Source organism: Sinocyclocheilus grahami, unplaced genomic scaffold, assembly GCF_001515645.1.
Source record: "Sinocyclocheilus grahami isolate Dianchi unplaced genomic scaffold, SAMN03320097.WGS_v1.1 scaffold406.1, whole genome shotgun sequence".
Lineage (NCBI taxonomy): Eukaryota > Metazoa > Chordata > Actinopteri > Cypriniformes > Cyprinidae > Sinocyclocheilus > Sinocyclocheilus grahami.
The window spans coordinates 238,579-257,710 of NW_015505585.1; the positions used below are offsets into that span (position 1 = coordinate 238,579).

The 19,132-nt window shown below is 36.9% G+C and overlaps 3 protein-coding genes across 5 annotated transcripts; 2 read left to right on the forward strand and 1 right to left on the reverse strand.

Annotated features, from left to right (window-relative positions):
- Nucleotides 1-287: 287 nt before the first annotated feature.
- ube2wa (ubiquitin conjugating enzyme E2 Wa) lies at nucleotides 288-7,471 on the forward strand. Its single transcript, XM_016232076.1, has 6 exons — nucleotides 288-402; nucleotides 967-1,058; nucleotides 5,918-6,020; nucleotides 6,107-6,262; nucleotides 6,349-6,424; nucleotides 6,569-7,471. The coding sequence occupies exons 1-6, from the start codon at nucleotides 388-390 to the stop codon at nucleotides 6,580-6,582; spliced, it is 456 nt and encodes a 151-aa protein (XP_016087562.1). The 5' UTR covers nucleotides 288-387; the 3' UTR covers nucleotides 6,583-7,471.
- A 5,094-nt stretch (nucleotides 7,472-12,565) lies between these two features.
- LOC107550714 (retinol dehydrogenase 10-B-like) lies at nucleotides 12,566-15,821 on the reverse strand. 3 transcript variants are annotated; one of them, XM_016232072.1, is made up of 7 exons: nucleotides 15,604-15,697; nucleotides 15,138-15,328; nucleotides 14,177-14,412; nucleotides 13,975-14,073; nucleotides 13,720-13,865; nucleotides 13,487-13,618; nucleotides 12,568-13,400 (listed from the first exon to the last, which is right to left on the reverse strand). In XM_016232072.1, exons 2-7 carry the CDS (start codon nucleotides 15,163-15,165, stop codon nucleotides 13,277-13,279), a joined length of 765 nt encoding a protein of 254 aa, XP_016087558.1. In that variant the 5' UTR covers nucleotides 15,166-15,328; nucleotides 15,604-15,697; the 3' UTR covers nucleotides 12,568-13,276. The 3 variants fall into 3 exon arrangements, with proteins under 3 accessions (XP_016087557.1, XP_016087558.1, XP_016087559.1); XM_016232073.1 differs by lacking the exon at nucleotides 15,604-15,697 and adding an exon at nucleotides 15,411-15,478; XM_016232071.1 differs by having other exon boundaries at nucleotides 12,566-13,400; nucleotides 15,138-15,821.
- A 77-nt stretch (nucleotides 15,822-15,898) lies between these two features.
- On the forward strand, nucleotides 15,899-19,119 carry LOC107550715 (60S ribosomal protein L7-like). The gene is made up of 7 exons (XM_016232075.1): nucleotides 15,899-15,912; nucleotides 16,453-16,555; nucleotides 16,669-16,835; nucleotides 17,053-17,190; nucleotides 18,145-18,254; nucleotides 18,347-18,564; nucleotides 19,063-19,119. Exons 1-6 carry the CDS (start codon nucleotides 15,899-15,901, stop codon nucleotides 18,553-18,555), a joined length of 741 nt encoding a protein of 246 aa, XP_016087561.1. The 3' UTR covers nucleotides 18,556-18,564; nucleotides 19,063-19,119.
- Nucleotides 19,120-19,132: the final 13 nt, after the last annotated feature.

The window sequence follows — 19,132 nt, forward strand, 5'->3', positions numbered from 1 at the left end:
CATTGTCACAAAAGTGCTTTTATCTTTCTTCTGCTATAACAGAGGAAATGTACAATTCATTCAAGGTATGTGCCTACATGAAATTTACTTTAAAAAAACCCACCCTGAGCAATATTTACTGGACTAAAAAGTGTAGCAACAAGCGCAGTCTCCCTATTTAAATGCCTAATTCGGGTTTGCACAAAACGTTACTCTATAGTTGTATCGTATTTTCTTACGTAAAAAGGAGGATCTTTAGACTATTTTGGCTTATATAAAGGATTTCAGCATGTTCACCTGTAGTACCTCCCCTAAACATTGTTGCAAACTGTTGTTGCATTGCGGTTCCGTGAAAAACCCTTATCAGACGTCATTCGGCCAATCGCCTTTCTACAGTGGCTTTCCATCATGGCGTCTATGCAGGTGAGTGTCTCCCTACATAGGCTACTCAAGCAACTATTTTCAAATAACAATATAAACTATTTTTCACACATAGCTGTAATACGTACTGGGTGTCGTCCAGTGTCCCTGCCAGTACTGGTCTGAACCCAGGAGAGTAAGCTGTTTCATTTGTACGCACATTTGTTTACTTTGTAAGCTAACGTTCAGTCAGTCTGACAACCCAACAAACTCTGTGCTGTCACATCACATACGGTTGTGGCGGTGGAAGACGATCCTTATGAAAGCGATGTGAAACGGGAATTATGAAGCAGAGTTCTTCCGGAGCTGTAAATAATTGTAATGGTGCCTAATCGCTAGCTTCTATATTAGTGCAACTCGTTTGTTTGACTAGCTTGCTGTTAGCAATCTGCTTGCTAGTTGTATTTTCAGTACTTTTCGTACACTATTTTTTTTGGTTTAATTAAGGTGAAGTGTTTAAAATCATACACTTTGTATTAAAATGGTGGATTAGTGGTTTAGAATGATGTAAGGGCTGTCCTGTTTTTACTGAGTTATCAATTAAATCAACTTATTTTCGCTTTCCAGAAGCGATTACAAAAGGAATTGTTGGCATTGCAAAGTGATCCACCTCCTGGAATGACACTGAATGAGAGAAGTGTGCAGAACACAATCACTGAGTAAGTTGTGAAAGGTGTAAAGATGTAAGATCGAGCAGTTGAGGCTGGATTATATTTTGACAACCTGCAACCTTTCCTTAAAGTTAGCATGAAATGAAAATGCATACATTTTCTAAATACATGTAACTTTAATAGATTTGAACAATTCGTCCATACACATTTTTAAATGTTTTGACCTCATAATGTTTAATCAGTATGTCAACTGGATCTTCCAGTGAAAATGACAGAATTGATAAAGTATGCGGACTTTTCCAAAAATGTAATCATCTTAAACCCCGCCCTTTCAAGCCCAGGTTTATCTTCCTCCACTTTTGAGTACAAAAGTACTTCTTCGGTTTCATTTACTCACACTTATGTTGTTGTAAACTCATGAGACTTTAATTCAGGGGTGGGCAAACTTTTTGATTTTGAGGGCCACATCAAGTTTTCCACACCAAGTGAGGGGTTAGGGGATAGTTATGTGTATGACAAATTAAGCTTTTTTTATTATTAAATTGGCCACTACTGTATACTGTATGCATACTTGTACATACATGGCAGTTATATTCTTCTACCATCTGCCTTATTTTTTATGAGCACTTTATGACATAGATAAGTTGCATCGGTGTACAAGTCGATTGATGTATGACACATTTTATCATTTCATTCATAAATCATGTAAAATAAACGAAACATTTACAAACATTAGAAACATGTATATATTCCCCTCACTCCACAAAAAAAATCCTGTAAATTTAGCAGTGTTTAGAACAGAAAAAGGAACAAAAATATAAGTAAAAACAAACACAAGTTATAGTGGCATTCACTATAAACATTTATTAACACACCCAACCTAAATATTTTTAAAATGCTTTATGCTCTGTAGACCTTCCAGTAGGAGAACAGATGCCAGTGTTGGGCTATGATTTGATTGCTTTAAATAAGTCGCCTTGGAAATCGCAGCACGTTTCAGATGATTAAAACGTGATTTATAATCCAGAAAATAACTATATCCATTGTCATAAAAATATGTGTGGAAAACGTAATCTTTGCCAGATATAACGAAAAATTATTTCCATGTTTTCCCCACAAAATTACAGTGCCTGTGACGTGAGCAGGAGGATAGCCTAACACTGGCATTTGTTCTCCTACTGGAAGGTCTACAGAGCATAATGGTCATATGATGCGATTTCAATTTTTCCTTTCTCTTTGGAGTGTTACAAGCTCTTGGTTCATAAAGAAGATCTGTAAAGTTGCAAAGACTAAAGTCTCGAATACAAAGAGATATTCGTTATAAAAATTAAGCGTCAGCCACGCCTACCTAAAACGGCTCGTTCTAACACGCCCCCACATGTCTACGTTACTATGTGGGAAGATTTGCATAACGCCGCCCAAATGTTCACGCAAAGAAAGGTGTAACTTTTATTCTCGCTGTAGTATTGTCGTCGCCGCCATGTCGTGAAGGCACTGTGTGCTTCGTAGTGAAAGTGAAACTACTTTGTTTGGCCTTCCAAAAGAGGACGATATCTGCTTTGTCATGCCTGGAGCTGATCCGTGCTGGTCGCTGAGGAAATACTACAACTTTGCGCTGTGGATCGCCGGATCGGCTTTCACCGTGGAGAAGCGGAGTCCAGCCCGGAGTCGTCACATTTGGTTGCTGCAGGCCCGCTGGACGCTGCTTCGTCGAATCCGCGACCTCCGCTCATTCCAGCCCTCTGGCCGTTCCTCACTTTATCCCCCGGCCTCCGCTCACTCAGTGCCAGCTCCTGCCAGCCAGTTGAAGATTGAACCCCCACTCTGTTTTTGCCTCGTCGCTCCGGCCGGACAGGGCATCATCACAGTATGGTAGTAACATTTCCGTCACACGCTTAAAACATTCGGCCAATCACAACGCACTGGATAGCTGGCCAATCACAGCACACCTCGCTTTTCAGTCCGATGAGCTTTGTAGAACAGTGGTTCCTAAACTTGGTTACGTGAGGCGACAGAGCGAACAAAATGCTGAGTTTTGCGGTGTTTCGTGCGAATCGTTCATGAAAGTCATTGATTCAATGATTCATTTATAAATACAGCCACTTGCTTAGTTACTGAATGAACAAATGACTCGATGACTCACGCATTAGACAGTGACTTACCGCCACCTACTGGCGGTTTTAGTATTTAAAAATCTTTTTTCACTTTTTTATCATTTCATATTAATCTATTGAACATTTTTTTAAAACATATTAAAACATTTTCTATTTATAAAGATAAAAAATGCATTGGAAAGTCAATTTAGGGGGCAAATAGGGTCCTTTAATGGAAAAGGAACAGTCTAAAGGCTGATTTATACTTCTGTGTCGGACCTACGCCGTAGGCCTAACCTAACCCTAACCCTAAGTGGACGATAGGGGGTAGGCCTAAGCAGAAATGCCTCAGGGGGTACTCCACTCTAAAAAGTCTGGGAACCACTGATGTAGAACATTCTGTCCTGTGCAACAAGTGATTTATTTTATATTTTCAGGTACAGCGGTTGGTTTGAAATAAAAGTTTGTTTAACAGTGGAAATTCTCACATTATTTAAACATTATTCAAAACATTAATGGTGAACATTTTCAACTTTATAAAATTATTCTCTCAAGTCTTGGCGATCGGCCCTATTAAACAATAAAGAAAGTAAGACATCTTTTTCTTATACATAGTTTAGTAGCCTACTATTCTTTTTGGCAGAATTTATCATTAATCAACTTAATTATTTCCTGGATTTTGTATCACCATAGTCCCTAAATGTATGTACATGCAGGAAATGGGATTCAAATCGAAACATTTTCCCCCACTTCTCAAACCCAAGTTACACCCTTGCCTGAAAGTAACCTCCGATTTTGGAACCGAAAGCTGAGGTTATCCGCTCGCTTATCCTCAAACATACCCGGGTATGTCACATAACCTACTTTTTGGAATACCCCCCAGGCCTGGATTTTATTTTGTGCCGCTGTACTTTCATTTTGTGTTTGTTTATTTTACTAAAGTGTTTAAATGTTCGCCGGTTCCCACCTCCTTCTTCCCGAACTACGAACTGTTACATGCACATCTGGCTGTCTTTATATTGTTTTATTGAATTGATTGTACAGGTTAGAGTAGCAACGGGCTTATTCACACAACCTGCACATGCGCAGTTGGTGCTTTTGTAGTCAGCCTACTGACCGCGGTCACAAAAAATGGGATGACGATTTTTACGTCACGCATACGTAAAGTGGCTTAAAAGGGTCATATGATGTTGCTAAAAATAACATTTATTTTGTGTATTTGGTGTAATGAAATTTGTTCATTAATGTGTTCAAAAACACATTATTTTCCACATACTGTACATTATTGTTTCTCCTTTATGCCCCGCCTTTCTGAAATGTCTCGATTTTTATAAAGTGATCTGAAAAGCGAGGTGTGCTCTGATTGGCCAGCTGTCCAGTGCGTTGTGATTGGCCGAATACCTCAAGCGTGTGATGGAAATGTTACTCCCCTTACCATACTGTGATGCCCTGTCCGGCCGGAGTGACGAGACAAAAACATTAAAACCCATTATAAACGAGGCATTCGTTGCATCCAGTGGGGACATAATTACAGATTATAATGACTTCTACTGTCTTTTTACTCATTGCATCGCGCCGCATAAACAAAACCATGTCTGCATTTGTGATCGGAGAAATGACAAACAACAAGCGCTACTCTACACTGCTCAAAACTCGCGTTTGAATCGTCAGTGGCAAATCGTTTAAATATGAAAACCTACTTACAGTCTGTGAGTCAGAACAGCTGGCATTGTAGTCTACTTTTCCAGGATCAGGAAACAGTCCTCCATAAAATGCGCTGCACACATCTGAATATTTGGGTTGAACTGTTCTGGAACAGTGTTGTAAATACAACTTAACCACCCTTCACGACATGGCGGCAGCAACAATACTACAGCGAGAATAAAAGTTACGCCGCCATTCTTTGCGTGAACATTTGGGTGGAGTTATGCAAATCGTCTCACATCGTGTCGTAGACATGTGGGGGCGTGTTAGAACGAGTCGTTTTAGGTAGGTGTGGTTGACTCTTAACTTTTATAAAGAATATCTCTTTGGATTTGAGACTTTAGTCTTTGCAACCTTACAGATCTTCTTTATGCACCAAGAGCTTGTAACACTCCAAAGAGAAAGGAAAAATTTAAATCGCATCATATGACCCCTTTAACAGACGCGTGCAGTGTAAATCAGGGGTTATATACTGCACTACAGGCTACAGCGCTATCTATTGGATTTTACTGACATTGCATCAAATTAGCCATTTTGGACCACCTCCTCATGGGCCGGATGAAAACTCTCGGCGGGCCGTAGTTTGCCCACCTCTGCTTTAATTCATCATTGAAACACGAATGAAGATATTTTAATGAAACCTGAGAGATTTCGGTCCATGTAACCAAAACGTTGACTAGTGAAGAAGTTTATAAAGAGATTGTGTTACCAATATTAACTTAGTGGTTTGATCCACGTCTTCTGAAGAGACATGATTGCTTTTATTCACATATAAATATTGATTGACATACACGGAGCACATAAAAAAGGTAAACAAATGTTTAAACATGCATGTTTTAATAAATGTTTTGAATCATCAAAATCTTGGTAGAATGGACCTTCAATGAAATTTCTCAAGTTTCATTAAAATAGCTTCAATTGTGTTATGAAGATGAACGATAGTCTCATGGTTTTGGAAAGGTATGAGGGTGAGTAAATGATGAATTTTAATTTCTGGGTAAAATAACTCTTTAAACTATTTAAGTTTCTGCACTTAATGGGTTAATTTATTTGAGTCAAAGCAAGGAACAATGATTGTATTCTCATAAATACACCTTTGTGTTTGTCCAGGTGGTTTATAGATATGGAAGGTGCTCCAGGTACTCTCTATGAAGGAGAGAAGTTTCAGCTCCTCTTCAAATTCAGTGGTCGATATCCTTTTGATTCACCTCAGGTAAACTGTGAATCTTTTATAATATGTTGGTGTTTTTATCTATGTGTCAAAGCTGAATGCTTGTTGCTAATATATATTGTTTCTAGGTAATGTTCACTGGAGAGAATATACCCATCCATCCGCACGTCTATAGTAACGGTCACATCTGTTTATCTATTTTAACGGAGGACTGGTCACCAGCTCTGTCTGTGCAATCTGTGTGTTTAAGCATTATTAGCATGCTGTCAAGCTGCAAAGAAAAGGTACATTTAACCTTTTGATTAACCAAATTGGGAAAGGTTAATAATTGAATTAATTACGGTTGTCTAATGAATTGTTTGCTTTTCAGCAACGCCCTCCAGATAACTCCTTTTATGTAAAGACATGTAATAAGAATCCAAAGAAAACTAAGTGGTGGTATCATGGTGAGTGTATCCCGTTATCTTCAATAGAACTACTTTTCATGTGAGTTATTTTAGTGTCTGACCAAAGTTCAGATCACATTGTTTGCTTTGCTCTCTCTCTCTATGCTAAAATCATGTCTTCTTTTTTTTTTTTTTTTTTTTTAGTTGATACATGCTAGTAGTATCCTCACAATTTTGATATATAAACAGACTTTTCCAGGTACATCAAGTACTTTATGATACAATCTTTTGGGTTAAGACTGAACCCGCAGACCCTGGGATGGTGATTTATGTGTGGATTAGGTGTACACTTCTGCTGACTGGAAAAAGTGCATAAAAACTGCAGGAATGTAACCCACCCGGCAAGTATATTTTGATGGAAGCAAGATGTGGAGCTTTTTTTTTATTTTTTATTTTTATGTTATGTTTGATTTACGTTGTATTGTTTTCTTTCATAAGTCTCTAAGGTTGTGCACCGATTGTGCAGTAATAACTTGGGTTTGGAATAAAAGGAAAGTCAGTGCAAATCAGAAACCCAGCTACTGTAATGGATCGATCATCAAAAGCAGAGACAGATGTCTATCTTTGCCTTGCTAGGTTATGCACTGTGAAATTCGAACAGGGCGTATTTTTACATATAATTTAAAACCATAGTTTATTTTAAAACGTAAGCCATTTTAAGTTGAAAATATAGCTGGGTGTGGTGTATGAATGTCATATTTACGGATATGTACAGATTTAATGCAGGGTGTTGATCATAACATCTTAAAGGTTATTTGGAATTACACAGATGCTTTATGGGTTAGGATTTAAGCACTGGTTTTATAGATAGACCCCCATTTTGTGTAGTTACAATGAGGTAACTTTAAGCATAATCACTTTATCTTTTATGTGAAGCTTTATCTAGTTATATTAAAATTGTCTGTTTGATTAAATGATTTATCCTACTGTGCTGGGAAAGGTTCTTTTAAAAAGACGACTTTTCCATGCTGTTAGCTTAGAAAAAGTAAAGTTTGTCTTTATTGTTTTGTTAAAACCTTATTTAACTTTATTTAAAAGAAATGTTCTTATTAAAGTAATATATTTTGAAAAGCTGTCATGTATTTCAATTAGACTACTTTCCGAATGTGTATTGTGGGACTTCAAATATTGTTTGAGTAATGAACTTAGCCTCAAAATGGTCGGACTCTGATGGTATACAAGCAGTGTGTTTTATATAAGACAATTATGACAATTACAAACACCAGCATTGACGCTAGTTTGTGATTGAATGCTGATCTGTCCGCTAGAGGGAAGCACGGTAATGTAAACAGATTCGTTACATTCACATTCATGTTTGTTGCAGGCAAAGCAGCAAACTACTAAACTACTGTTCAGGGTTGGATTTTTTATTTATTATTATTATTATTATTTTTAATGCAAGGCTGCATTTATTTGGTCAAAAATACAGTAAAAACAGTAATATTGTGAAACATTATTAAATGTTTTCTTTTTTAATACATTTAAATATATAAATGTATTCCTGTGATGGCAAAGCTGAATTTTCAGCAGCCATTACTTACAGTCTTCAATGTCACATGATCCTTCAGAAATCATTCTAATATGCTGATTTGGTGCTCGGGCAACATTTCTTCTTCTTATTATCAATGTTTAAAAACTGGTGCTTGATATGTCTCTGAAAACCGTGAATAGAAAGTAACTATGTAAGTCACTATTGACCAATTTAATGGATAACTGCTGAATAAAAGTATTCATTTCTAATAAAAATAATAATAAAATCTCTTGAACGGTAATGTAAGTCTTGATACTAGGTCAAGTTCTGTTAGAACAATAATATTATTTCTAAAAATGGTATCAGAACATTTATTGTGTTAACAGTATTAAGGTATTAGTATTAAGTTCAAACGATGAAATGGTAAGAGCATAATATAGTTGTAGCACATTTTTACTATGTATATTATATTGCTTTGAATGAGAAATGCAGGCCAGTAAAATAGAGCCTGAATGACTAACTGGGAAGACTAAAGGTTATTCCAGATCATGATTTTCCTATTATTATTAATTCAATTGTACAGAATAAAGCCACAAAAACTTGTAACAGTAGTTACAAGTGATCAGCAGGGGTAAACTAGTCATCAAGAATGATTCTTACTTTTTTTATGGACTCGGAGGTGTGTAGCTGTCTTAATGTATGTTTTTTCAGTGAATCATCTGTTCAAAACTAATACTATTGAGCCATATCATTAAAAAGTAGTCTGGAATGTTTATACAGATGTGATTCCAAAGTCCTCTGACTGACGAATAATACAATCATTGGAATTTTCTCTTGCGTCAGACGAAAATCCACTGGAGTATGAATGCCTTAGGATCTTCCTCATGAGATATCTACTCTCATTGAAATGTGCCTGTCACGTGATTACAGCAATGTAATGGCATCATCCAAATGAACATTGTGGGAGTGGGTGTCATTTCCTGGTAAAGGGAACGGGATCGACTGTTTATCAGTAATCTCTCATGCTTGTTCATTTCAAGGAAGTTAACAAGGCCAAAGCTAAACCTCTTAGTCAGAAGTTGTAGATTTGGGGGAGCCCACAGGGGAGCTGTCGGCCTTTCATGGCTCACTGTTATTAAGTTACTAAACCAACAATACTGAGATAACAGGGCAGTGACGCCATGACTAAAGTTAACAGTATTTTTTTCATGATAACAAAGCATAGCTGAAAATAAGGTGTTTCTTAACGTTACGCTATATGTAGAGCTAAAGAATGTAAAATTGCTAGAATTTCAGATATATGTATAACTTGTCAAATGTGAACTAAAATCTCTCTCAAAGGAATTCTTGGTGAAGCAAAATAATTGTCAGTGCATAATTAATCATTTTTACTACAGATTCCAGTGAAAGCACATCACAAACACCTTACAATGGCTGCTACACAACCAATCGTTCTTTTATGCTGTCATCTCTAATGAGGAATAAGCTGCATACTGTTTGAGTTTGTACAAGGGGCCCTTTATTGTTTATTGGTATTTAGGCTGAAAGTAGAGTTATCTAATCCACAGACCGGCGTCACTTGTTGGCTTTTATTCACTGACCTGTCAGTGTACAAACTGTCAGGTTTTTGTTAGGCCGTGCCATGAGTAACACTGGCAGCTTTCTTAATAATCTGTCTGAAGGAAGTGTACATAGATATAATTTTGGTGATTTCAACACTTGTTAAACATTAAAGAGAGAAAAAAATCATGGAATCATGAAAAGATGTTTCTTTCCTATCTGTTATAATCAGTGTTGGGGTAACGCATTACAAGTAATGCGAGTTACGTAATCAGATTACTTTTTTCAAGTAACTAGTAAAGTAACGCATTACTTTTTAATTTACAAGAGAATATCTGAGTTACTTTTTCAAATAAGTAATGCAAGTTACTTTTTTTCCAATTTATTGATTGACCGCTCTCCTGTCCCCATGTTGAGAGAAATCAGAAGATGTTACTGTAGTTCTAAAATAAATATGAATATGCATTAATTCATCTCACTCACAAAAAAAAAACAGATTCAGTATTCCTCAAAATGAATAAAAATAATGCAACTCAGAATAGGACGCAAACCTGCAATAATTAAATGTTAAACAACACAAATATCCTTTATGTATTTAATCCCATTCTATTAACCAATGTCTTTGCTTCTGACCTTCGATGATCCAGTTCAACCGTACTAATAAGCAAAAATTACCGTAGACAAACATTTGTGTCTTTTTTTTATTGCTGAAGTGTGTTGAAATTTCTTCTTCTGCATTCTACTGTACGGACGTAAATTTCCTTTCCCTTCAGCCTGAGGCTTATTAATTTCATTTTTGGTGTGAAAAAGCTTTTATATTTGCCAAAAATATAACTTTTTTATTTTAAAAATAAACAAGCAAGCCCTTTCCAGATTTAAAAAGTAACGTAACGCATTACTTTCCATAAAAAGTAACTGAGTAACGTAATTAGTTACTTTTTTATGGAGTAACGCAATATTGCGTAATGCATTACTTTTAAAAGTAACTTTCCCCAACACTGGTTATAATCAGTATACTGTATATTCCTCAATAAAAAGCTAGAGAGAGAGAGAGAGAAAGCCCGAATTTCTTCTGTGAGTTCATTCCTGATTTGACTATCGGACTAATGAGAGAAATCCCCATTTTCCCTCTGGCCAGGAACAAGCATATGCATTTATAATCTGTTTTAAGGCATTTGAAAGTGATTCCTTTATTTTCTCATTCCATTGATAAGGATGTCTGATATTTCTCTCCTACAGTCACTGGTATTTCCGCAAGTGAGTGGGCAGGGAAAGACTCTGCATATCAGGCTTTGCATAATGTAGTCACATCCTCTACTTCATAAAGTTCATACAATACATTAATTTTTAAGTGTAGGCGATGGGACTAATGGGGGGCATAAATGACTTGTATGTACAATGAATATATAAGACAATTACTATTGGAATCAAATATTGGAATTAATGAACAGATACACATTTTAATAAGGCAAGGGGAATAACCAGGGAGGAATAGAGGAAATTGATACTGTATTACTGTACAGTAATTGATGTAATCCTATATTGCTTGCTTTAGCATCACCTAGCCATCCGAAACTTGTTGTTCCCAGCATTCTTTTAATACACTTTTGACAGGATGTTTTTCATTTTGTCCGTGGAGATTGACCCAGTATGCCATCATTAATTTTAATCTTCTAATTCTTAATGGCATTTCTCCCATTTCCAACTGCATTGATGATACCGGAGATGATTTGCATGCCCCACTACAGATTCTCAGGGCCTGAGCTTGCAATACATCTAATTCCTTGAGGTTTTACATCCTATACATCCATAATCAAGAACAGATCTCATGAGTGCCCAATATATGTTTTGTAGAGATGGTCTACTTGCTCCCCATTCCTGTCCTGATAAACACCGAAGTATGTTGATGACCTTTTTACATTTGTCCTTAATTTTATCCAGCTTTAACTTTCCTTGTTAAATTTTCATCAAACCAAACCCCAAGAAACCTAACAGCTTTTATTTGCTCCAGTTGTTGCCCATATACATTCAAAGAAAGGGGTGAGATTTTGTGCCGCCTTGAAAAACAAATAACCTGTATTTTTCCTACAGATAATTTAAATCCCCATTTATTGGTCCATTTTTCCACTTCATCAATTGCAGCTTGCATTTTCTTATTGACATACGATATATTGCGGCCTCTAATCCACAAAGCCCTGTCATCTGCATACAAAGATCTTCCTACGTTTTGTTCAACCTGAGAGAAAATATCATTCATCATTATGTTGAATAATAACAGACTACACATGCTACCTTGTGGAGTACCATTCTCCGCCGTGTATACTCTGGAATATTCATAACCTACCCTCACTTGTATTTTTCTCTTAAATAAAAAGTCCAAAACCCAATTATATGTTCTACCATTAATTCCTAATGATTTTAATTTGATCAATAATCCTTCTTTCCAGAGCATATCATATGCCTTCTCCACATCAAAGAAGACTGCTATTACTACTTCTTTGTTGGTCTGTGCTTTCCTTATGTCTGACTCTAGGCACAATACAGAATCCATTGTATTCCGACCCCTACGAAATCCACTCTGATATTTAGATTAGAGTTTTATTTTCCAGGAAGAATGTTATTCTTTCTGTGATCATTCGTATGATTTTGCATAAATGTGAAGTGAAGGCAATTGATCTGTAACTAGAAGGATCTGATGGGTCTTTCCCTGGTTTAAGAACGGGTACTATTATTGCTTGTTTCCATACTGAAGGAAGCTGTCCAGTATCCCAAATTTGGTTAAACAGATTTAATATTATTTATCTCAAACAGGTTTAATGGTAGGTCTAATTGATTTTCTGACATTTAAATCAGCATTTATTAAGTTCATTTAATTCTTATCTCAAGTTTTCTCTGCATTAATTTTTTTTTTCAGCATATGCACATTTAAAACAAGTCTCGTCCTTTCCCTAAGAAGCCCCATCATTCTGAAAAAGCTTTTCATGCATGTTCAGTTACATGATAATATTTTCAGATGTGTTTTATAGACATCTCATATCCGCACCGGACTATTAAACGTAAATATTTGAAAGTAAATGTACAATTCTTATTTTAATAGGGCAGCTCTGTGCTTTCAAATGTCAAGGATCATTTATTAACAAGGTACATTATCACTGAGATTATAGCGGTTTAGTGCTTTGGAATGTTTCTTGCAGTTGAACGCATAAATGGGATGTATACCATTCAAAGCGGAGAAAATGCAGATGATGGATTTTAAGCATGGATTTAACCTCCTTGTTTGAAAATCTGCCATGACTGTCATGCCATGAACATTTATACAGAAACCAAATCACCTTTTCTCCACTTAGCATTAAGGGGAAAAGGAAACTGTACATGGTTAATTTGAAGACTGTTTATTTTTTACAATAAGCACTTGGGGCAATTTCTGTTAATATTTAGCTTTAATCATTGTTGTTGTCCAAATAATCAACACATCAAGACCACAAAGGCAACAAGAAGAAATACTTTCATTACATTGTGCATTTCATAGTGTCATTAGGAGGATAAAACCTCTAAAGTGACAAAGTCTTGGAATGTTGAGAAGAAAGCAACAATACTTGACAAATAAAATGTGAATACATATAAATAGGTGACAGGCCTTAAGCAACCTTACAGTAACAAACATTTCATTATTAAAGCTAATCGCTACATAGTGTTCTACATTTGTAATTATTGCAACCTCAAAGTTGACAGCAAAAATTCATCTTAAAAAAACAATGTACAGTTTCAGCATTCCAGAGGAACTAACACAGAATTTTGCAGCATTGCTCAGTCAGAACCAGTTAAATTCCAGTCTTTGATTCATTGTTGTTTGTGGACTCCTTCCGTTGAGCCAGAAATGGGTACATGCATTTATCAGCACCGATAAATCTGTACATGGTAACAATGGCATCAAATGGCAAAACACTGCAAAATATGAGAGAATGAAGACCATTATAAATAGACAGCTTAAATAAAACAAGAATATTTAAGTATTTGACATATTTACTCACGTTTTCATGAAGGTGACCATGTACATGACTCGTGGCGTGCAGATCATTGGTTGGTCTGTTAGTATGGCTCTCATGGCCTGTTTGACACAGTACTCTGGCTTTAGCGGTGGAAACAACGGAGCCATTTCTTTCCTGTTTAAAAGAGATGAAAGATTGAAAGAGAACAATTAATCAAAATTAGAACATCTCGTCTTCAGAATTAAAATTAAGGACATGCTGTAAGAACCACAAACCTAATTTTGCAGCCTTTGAACATGCCAGTGTCAACTAAAAAAGGACAGACAAGCGTCATCTTTATTCCATCCTTATCAGCTGCTTTCAGTTCATGGCTCAAGGACTCATGGAAGCCTATGGCTCCGAACTTGCTCGCACAGTAGTCCTACAATAAAGAGGAGAAAAGTGATGTTTCCTGAACTGCAAAAGTGTCTTTGTAACAAACTGTTGTACATTATACGAGATAGAAGATGGAAAAAGTGAGAACTTCTTACCTCTACACCAGCAGTGGTGAACAAGCCCAATGAGCTAGCTACAGTTACAATGTGTCCGTGATTCAGCTCAAGCATCTTGGGAAGGAAAGCCTTTGCAGTCTGTGAATATAAACATATACAGAATCAGAAGATGAACATAAGATATCAAGCGTGAAAAGAGAAGACTGTGCAAAACGTGACATGATCAAAGCCATATACTGACCCAGAAGTGAGCATGGCAGTTGACCATCATAGTTCTTTCGATAAGCTCATCCGGGCACTCGAGAAGATGACGACCTGAGACAACTCCAGCATTATTGATCAACAGGTCGATGTTGCCCACCTCATTGCGCACCTTCTCTGCAGTTGAATACACACTCTCGCGTTTACTGACGTCGCAAACATATGTGTACACTTTTGGCTGAAACAGAGACAACTCTTGAACACGATCCAAAGACCCTGTAAAAAGAAAAAGATAGATTACGTAAAAATAGAGTATTGCACAATTTTACCCGTTTAAAATCTGTTTTATCCCATTTAATCCCAGCAGCAATTACATTTTGATTTTGAAGGGCCTGAAAAGGGTTGTTGATGTACTTAACTCAGAATTGCCAACTAAAAACAAAAGGTACAACATTGTTAACCTTCTATTCAGTCTTAACTGACCACCTGAGGAAAAACTCTGTAAATTCCCATCAGTTGTCATTAAAAAAAAAACACATATACTTTCACAATGTCTTTAAAAACTTTCAATCTAGTTATAAAATACACGTGTTTACTTTCCTGGGAAAACCTGGGATTAAACGGGTTAAGAAAAAAAGTAGGCTATATTCTTAACACTTTACAATAAGGTTTCATTTGTTAACTGTATTAGTTGACAGGACCCAACAATGACAAATACTTCTAAAGCACTCAATCTTTCTTAAAATTAATGTAAGCATTTACAAATACATTATTAAAATCAAAAGTTGTATCGTTATTATTTAATGGACACGAGCTAACACTAACTAGCAAGAACCAGTTGCATGTTATTAAGTAACGTTAACAAAGACAAGTACTGTAACATGTTTTGCAGCATAACAATAAGCATAAACTATTTGGGACTTTATTGTACAGTATTACAAAAAAAATGTTTTGTGAAAGACTAACAATAGGGGGAAAGGGTCGTTTACTATTAAACTCACCAGTTTCTCGGTAGATTTCACGCACCATCTCTGCGGTCTCTTCGTTATTCTGTCGGTTGATGTCCCACAGCACAAGGGTCGCTCGTCTCCGGGCAAACTCCAGCGCAAAGAGTCGCCCGAGACCGCTTCCAGCTCCGGTTATTACACACACTTGGCCCTCCACACACTTTTCCCGCGGAGGAATGAACCACCTAGCACCGGCCAGTAAAAACGACCATATTATTTTAAAAGTGACTACGAATAATTCAGTTACGATATTCATGATATACGCGCCTCTGTGATTCCACTCGCCAAATTAAACTAATAAGAACGACGTTCAGTCCCAACAGCAAAGAAAGAAATCAAACCGCAAATGTGCTCAAAACAAACACCCTGGATCCCTCGGCTTTCACTCCAGGATGCCCATAACAGTGTATTTCTGTGGCTCTCTAGCTCTTTAAATATGACCGAACCGGATCGAACTCACTTGACTTCATAACTTTCCACGCGTGTTTGTGTCCGCCTGGTATGCAAAGCAGTCACCGCGTGTGCGTCATATCTAATGCACTGTTTCCAGACTGTCTACAACTCAACACAATGAATTTTGAGAATACAATATCAGCGCAACCAGAAAGTCACTTAAAAATACAAATTAAATACTCGTATTATTCTTAAAATGCAGGCAATAGACCTAGAGACCTAATAGTTAACCGGAAGTCTGAAGGACCTCCTTTATAAGACGCCACCGCGCATGCGCAGAAGCCTCTTTTACTGTAGGGATAATGGCGGATGAAACGTAAGTTGGAGACCGTGCTATTTAAATCTTGTCCCATCGGTCGAAATATTGCTCATACAATATTGTTTGTAGTCTAAGTGAGCAATGTGTGTATATTTAAGCATTATGGTGGGCAAATTGGGAGCAGCGGGGAATGATGAATCAATAAATTTGTTGTGAACGTCGTGTAGTCTGCCTGGGCTGAATCGGTTTAGCAACGTGTGAAAAAACGGTTCATGTAACGACATTAAAACGTGTCCGAATTAGTATTTCTGTACGTAAATACCAAAATATGGTATTTGGTTGTGAAATGGTCTTATTCGAGCCAACATTTGCTTATTGACATGACATGATGCTGTGCTACACGCTAGCACTGTTCTTATTAGTACAAGTAGTAGTCTTAAGGTTATGCTGTTATATACTCTGTATAATATATATCTTGGTTGTGTAGTTTATACATAGTCTGCTTCTTTTAATGTGACAGTTGTCATAGCCTGGTCTGCAGGCCTAACGTGGATACCAAGAAAATGACAAATGTGCAAATTTTTGACTTCTCGTCAGAAAGAAGAAGGTTCCCTCAGTCCCTGAAAGCCTCTTGAAGAGGCGACAGCGTTTCGCTGTCATTAAGGCTGTGCGTCTGAAGAAGGCGGTAGCTGACAAGAAGGTTGGTGGTTCAGACTTCACCTGTTTACTTTGTCGTTTCTAAAGAGAGGTCAAGATAATATGTTGAAAAACGTAGAGCCAAAATTGAGCATGTGTTTCTTCTCATGCCCATAGGCCCGCAAAGTCACCAGGAAGCTCATCTTCAAGAGAGCTGAAGCTTACCACAAGGAATATAGACAGATGTACAGGCGTGAAATCCGCATGAGCAGAATGGCTCGCAAGGCCGGCAACTACTACGTCCCAGCTGAGCCCAAGCTTGCTTTTGTCGTCAGGATCAGAGGGTAAATATTCCACTTTCAAATGCTGTTTTTATTTATCTGCCATGCTGTAGGCAGATGTCACCAATTGTGGTTAATGATGTTGCTCTTTTTTCCCCGTCTTATCGACCATGGTGATTCCTCTTGAAAATAAGCCAAATCCTCTGAAACCACCACCAAGTATGAATGGTTGTTGTAGATGTAATGAAAGTTGTTGATGAAATACCTTGTGTGTCCTCAGTATCAATGGTGTCAGCCCCAAAGTCCGCAAGGTGCTTCAGCTGCTCCGTCTCCGCCAGATCTTCAACGGTGTCTTTGTTAAACTGAACAAGGCCTCCATCAACATGCTCCGAATTGCAGAACCCTATATTGCCTGGGGGTATGTAAAGCTGTTTTGGGTTGGTAATTATTTATTTATTTTTAAAGAAATTAATGGTTATTCAGCAAAGATACATTAAACTTACAAAAGTTTACTATTTTCAATAAATGCTCTTCTTTGGGGGGGGAGGGGATCACAGTTTTCACGTTAAGTAGCACAACAATATATCAATAGCATAGCATAATAAAAATAATATGATAGAAATTATAAAATAAATTATAAAACTATTTTTATATAGTAATGTGAAATTTGTATAATGTGTAATGCAACTTGGATCAAATAAATGCAGTCTTGGTTATTATGAGACCTTTATAAGAAAGTTCTCATTACGAGACAAAAGTCTTAACTAACCTCATTTAAGTGGTGGAGTATACTTTGCTCAAAAAAGAAAGTTTCTCATGTACTCAACTTCATGTTACTCCAAACCAATATAATCAACTTTTTTTTTTCCATTGAATGGAAAAAGAGAAGAGTTGAAGAATGTACTGGCTGCTCTTTTGTGTAATAGAAGTGAATGGGAACTCTGGTTTTTAGGTTCTAAAAATTTGAATGCTTTGATTTTTTTTTTTTCATTACATCGGTGACATGAACAGTTGGCTTTAAAATCAGATCTAAAGTGTCCCATCAAAGGTGTCATATGTTGAATGCATTTTTTTTGTTGCACAGATCTATTGTGTGGCTTCAGAAGACTAATATAGTGCATATGAAAGTCAGTATTTGGTGCTTAGCCATTTGTCATTCCCCATTTACTTCCATTTTATGGAAAAGATTGTCTGTTACCTCAGTATTTCCCCTTTTGTGTTCAATGGAAAAATCATTTGGGAGCAAACTGTTCTTTAAGTTGTGGCTTGTCTAATGTGAAATGTAATGTGTGGCATGGCACGTTGTCACTTAAACATTCATTAAAATGTATTTCATATGCTTGCTAAAGCACAATATTGCTTTTGTTTACAGTTACCCCAACCTTAAATCTGTGCGTGAGCTCATCTACAAACGTGGATATGGCAAGATCAGGAAGCAGCGCATTCCACTGACAGACAACTCCCTTATCGAGAAGTCCCTTGGTAAGGACAAGCCAGTGCACACTCTGATTGAACACTAGGTATACAGTGGTAGCATTTATTAGGAGTCAGTCACATGATTTGCATCTCTCCAGGTCGTTGTGGAATCATCTGCGTTGAGGATCTCATCCATGAAATCTACACTGTTGGAAAGAACTTCAAGTATGCAAACAACTACCTCTGGCCATTCAAACTGTCCTCCCCTCGTGGTGGCATGAACAAGAAGACCACCCACTTTGTTGAGGGAGGAGATGCAGGAAACAGGGAGGACCAGATCAACAGACTCGTCAGGAGGATGAACTAGGACCCTAAGGTGAGCACCTGACCTCATAAGTTTGATATTTATTTGCATTCAGCTTGTTCTTGCAGACCACATCGGAAATGTGTGCGATTCAGGTTATTAGATTGAAGAGAAAAGCGTTATTACATTACCAGAGTGATGTTTGTTAAATCAGTATTACATGTGCTATAATTAATCAAGTAACATTATTGTACTAGTGCTGTACATTGTTAATTTGCATACTGTGTACTATGTGCTGTATGTGAGCTGTGTTTATTGTATTTATTAATCCAAAAAATGGACTTTAGGCATTGTATGATATTCATGTTATTCATAATTTTATTGGTTAACCACGTAGTAGGGTAGCTCTGATATTGTGCCGCTTTACAGAGGTTTGAATATATACTCTAAAGGCTTGTTGGGAATTAGAACCTTTTAAAGTAAATGTCAGGGAAAAAAAACTGTGCTTATGACTAACTGCCCTTCTCAAGTCAAACTTTTAATCTAAAACTTTTTTATATTTGTGTACAGGTTTTTGGAACATTTCTGCTATTGGTCTGTGAGAAAATAAAATCATTTACACAAACACTTTTGAGATTTA

What these genes read in the sequence shown, in the direction of transcription:
- ube2wa (XM_016232076.1), top strand. An exon ending in ATCCTTTTGATTCACCTCAG is followed by an intron (nt 6,021 to 6,106) that starts GTAAACTGTGAA and finishes TATTGTTTCTAG; the next exon opens with GTAATGTTCACTGGAGAGAA. An exon ending in TGTCAAGCTGCAAAGAAAAG is followed by an intron (nt 6,263 to 6,348) that starts GTACATTTAACC and finishes TTTGCTTTTCAG; the next exon opens with CAACGCCCTCCAGATAACTC.
- LOC107550714 (XM_016232071.1), bottom strand. Translation starts at nt 15,399, where the DNA reads ATGAATATCGTAACTGAATTATTCGTAGTCACTTTTAAAATAATATGG. An exon ending in ACTGCCATGCTCACTTCTGG is followed by an intron (nt 14,074 to 14,176) that starts GTCAGTATATGG and finishes TTATATTCACAG; the next exon opens with ACTGCAAAGGCTTTCCTTCC. An exon ending in TCACCACTGCTGGTGTAGAG is followed by an intron (nt 13,866 to 13,974) that starts GTAAGAAGTTCT and finishes TCTTTATTGTAG; the next exon opens with GACTACTGTGCGAGCAAGTT.
- LOC107550715 (XM_016232075.1), top strand. An exon ending in GAACCCTATATTGCCTGGGG is followed by an intron (nt 17,191 to 18,144) that starts GTATGTAAAGCT and finishes TTTTGTTTACAG; the next exon opens with TTACCCCAACCTTAAATCTG. An exon ending in CCTTATCGAGAAGTCCCTTG is followed by an intron (nt 18,255 to 18,346) that starts GTAAGGACAAGC and finishes GCATCTCTCCAG; the next exon opens with GTCGTTGTGGAATCATCTGC.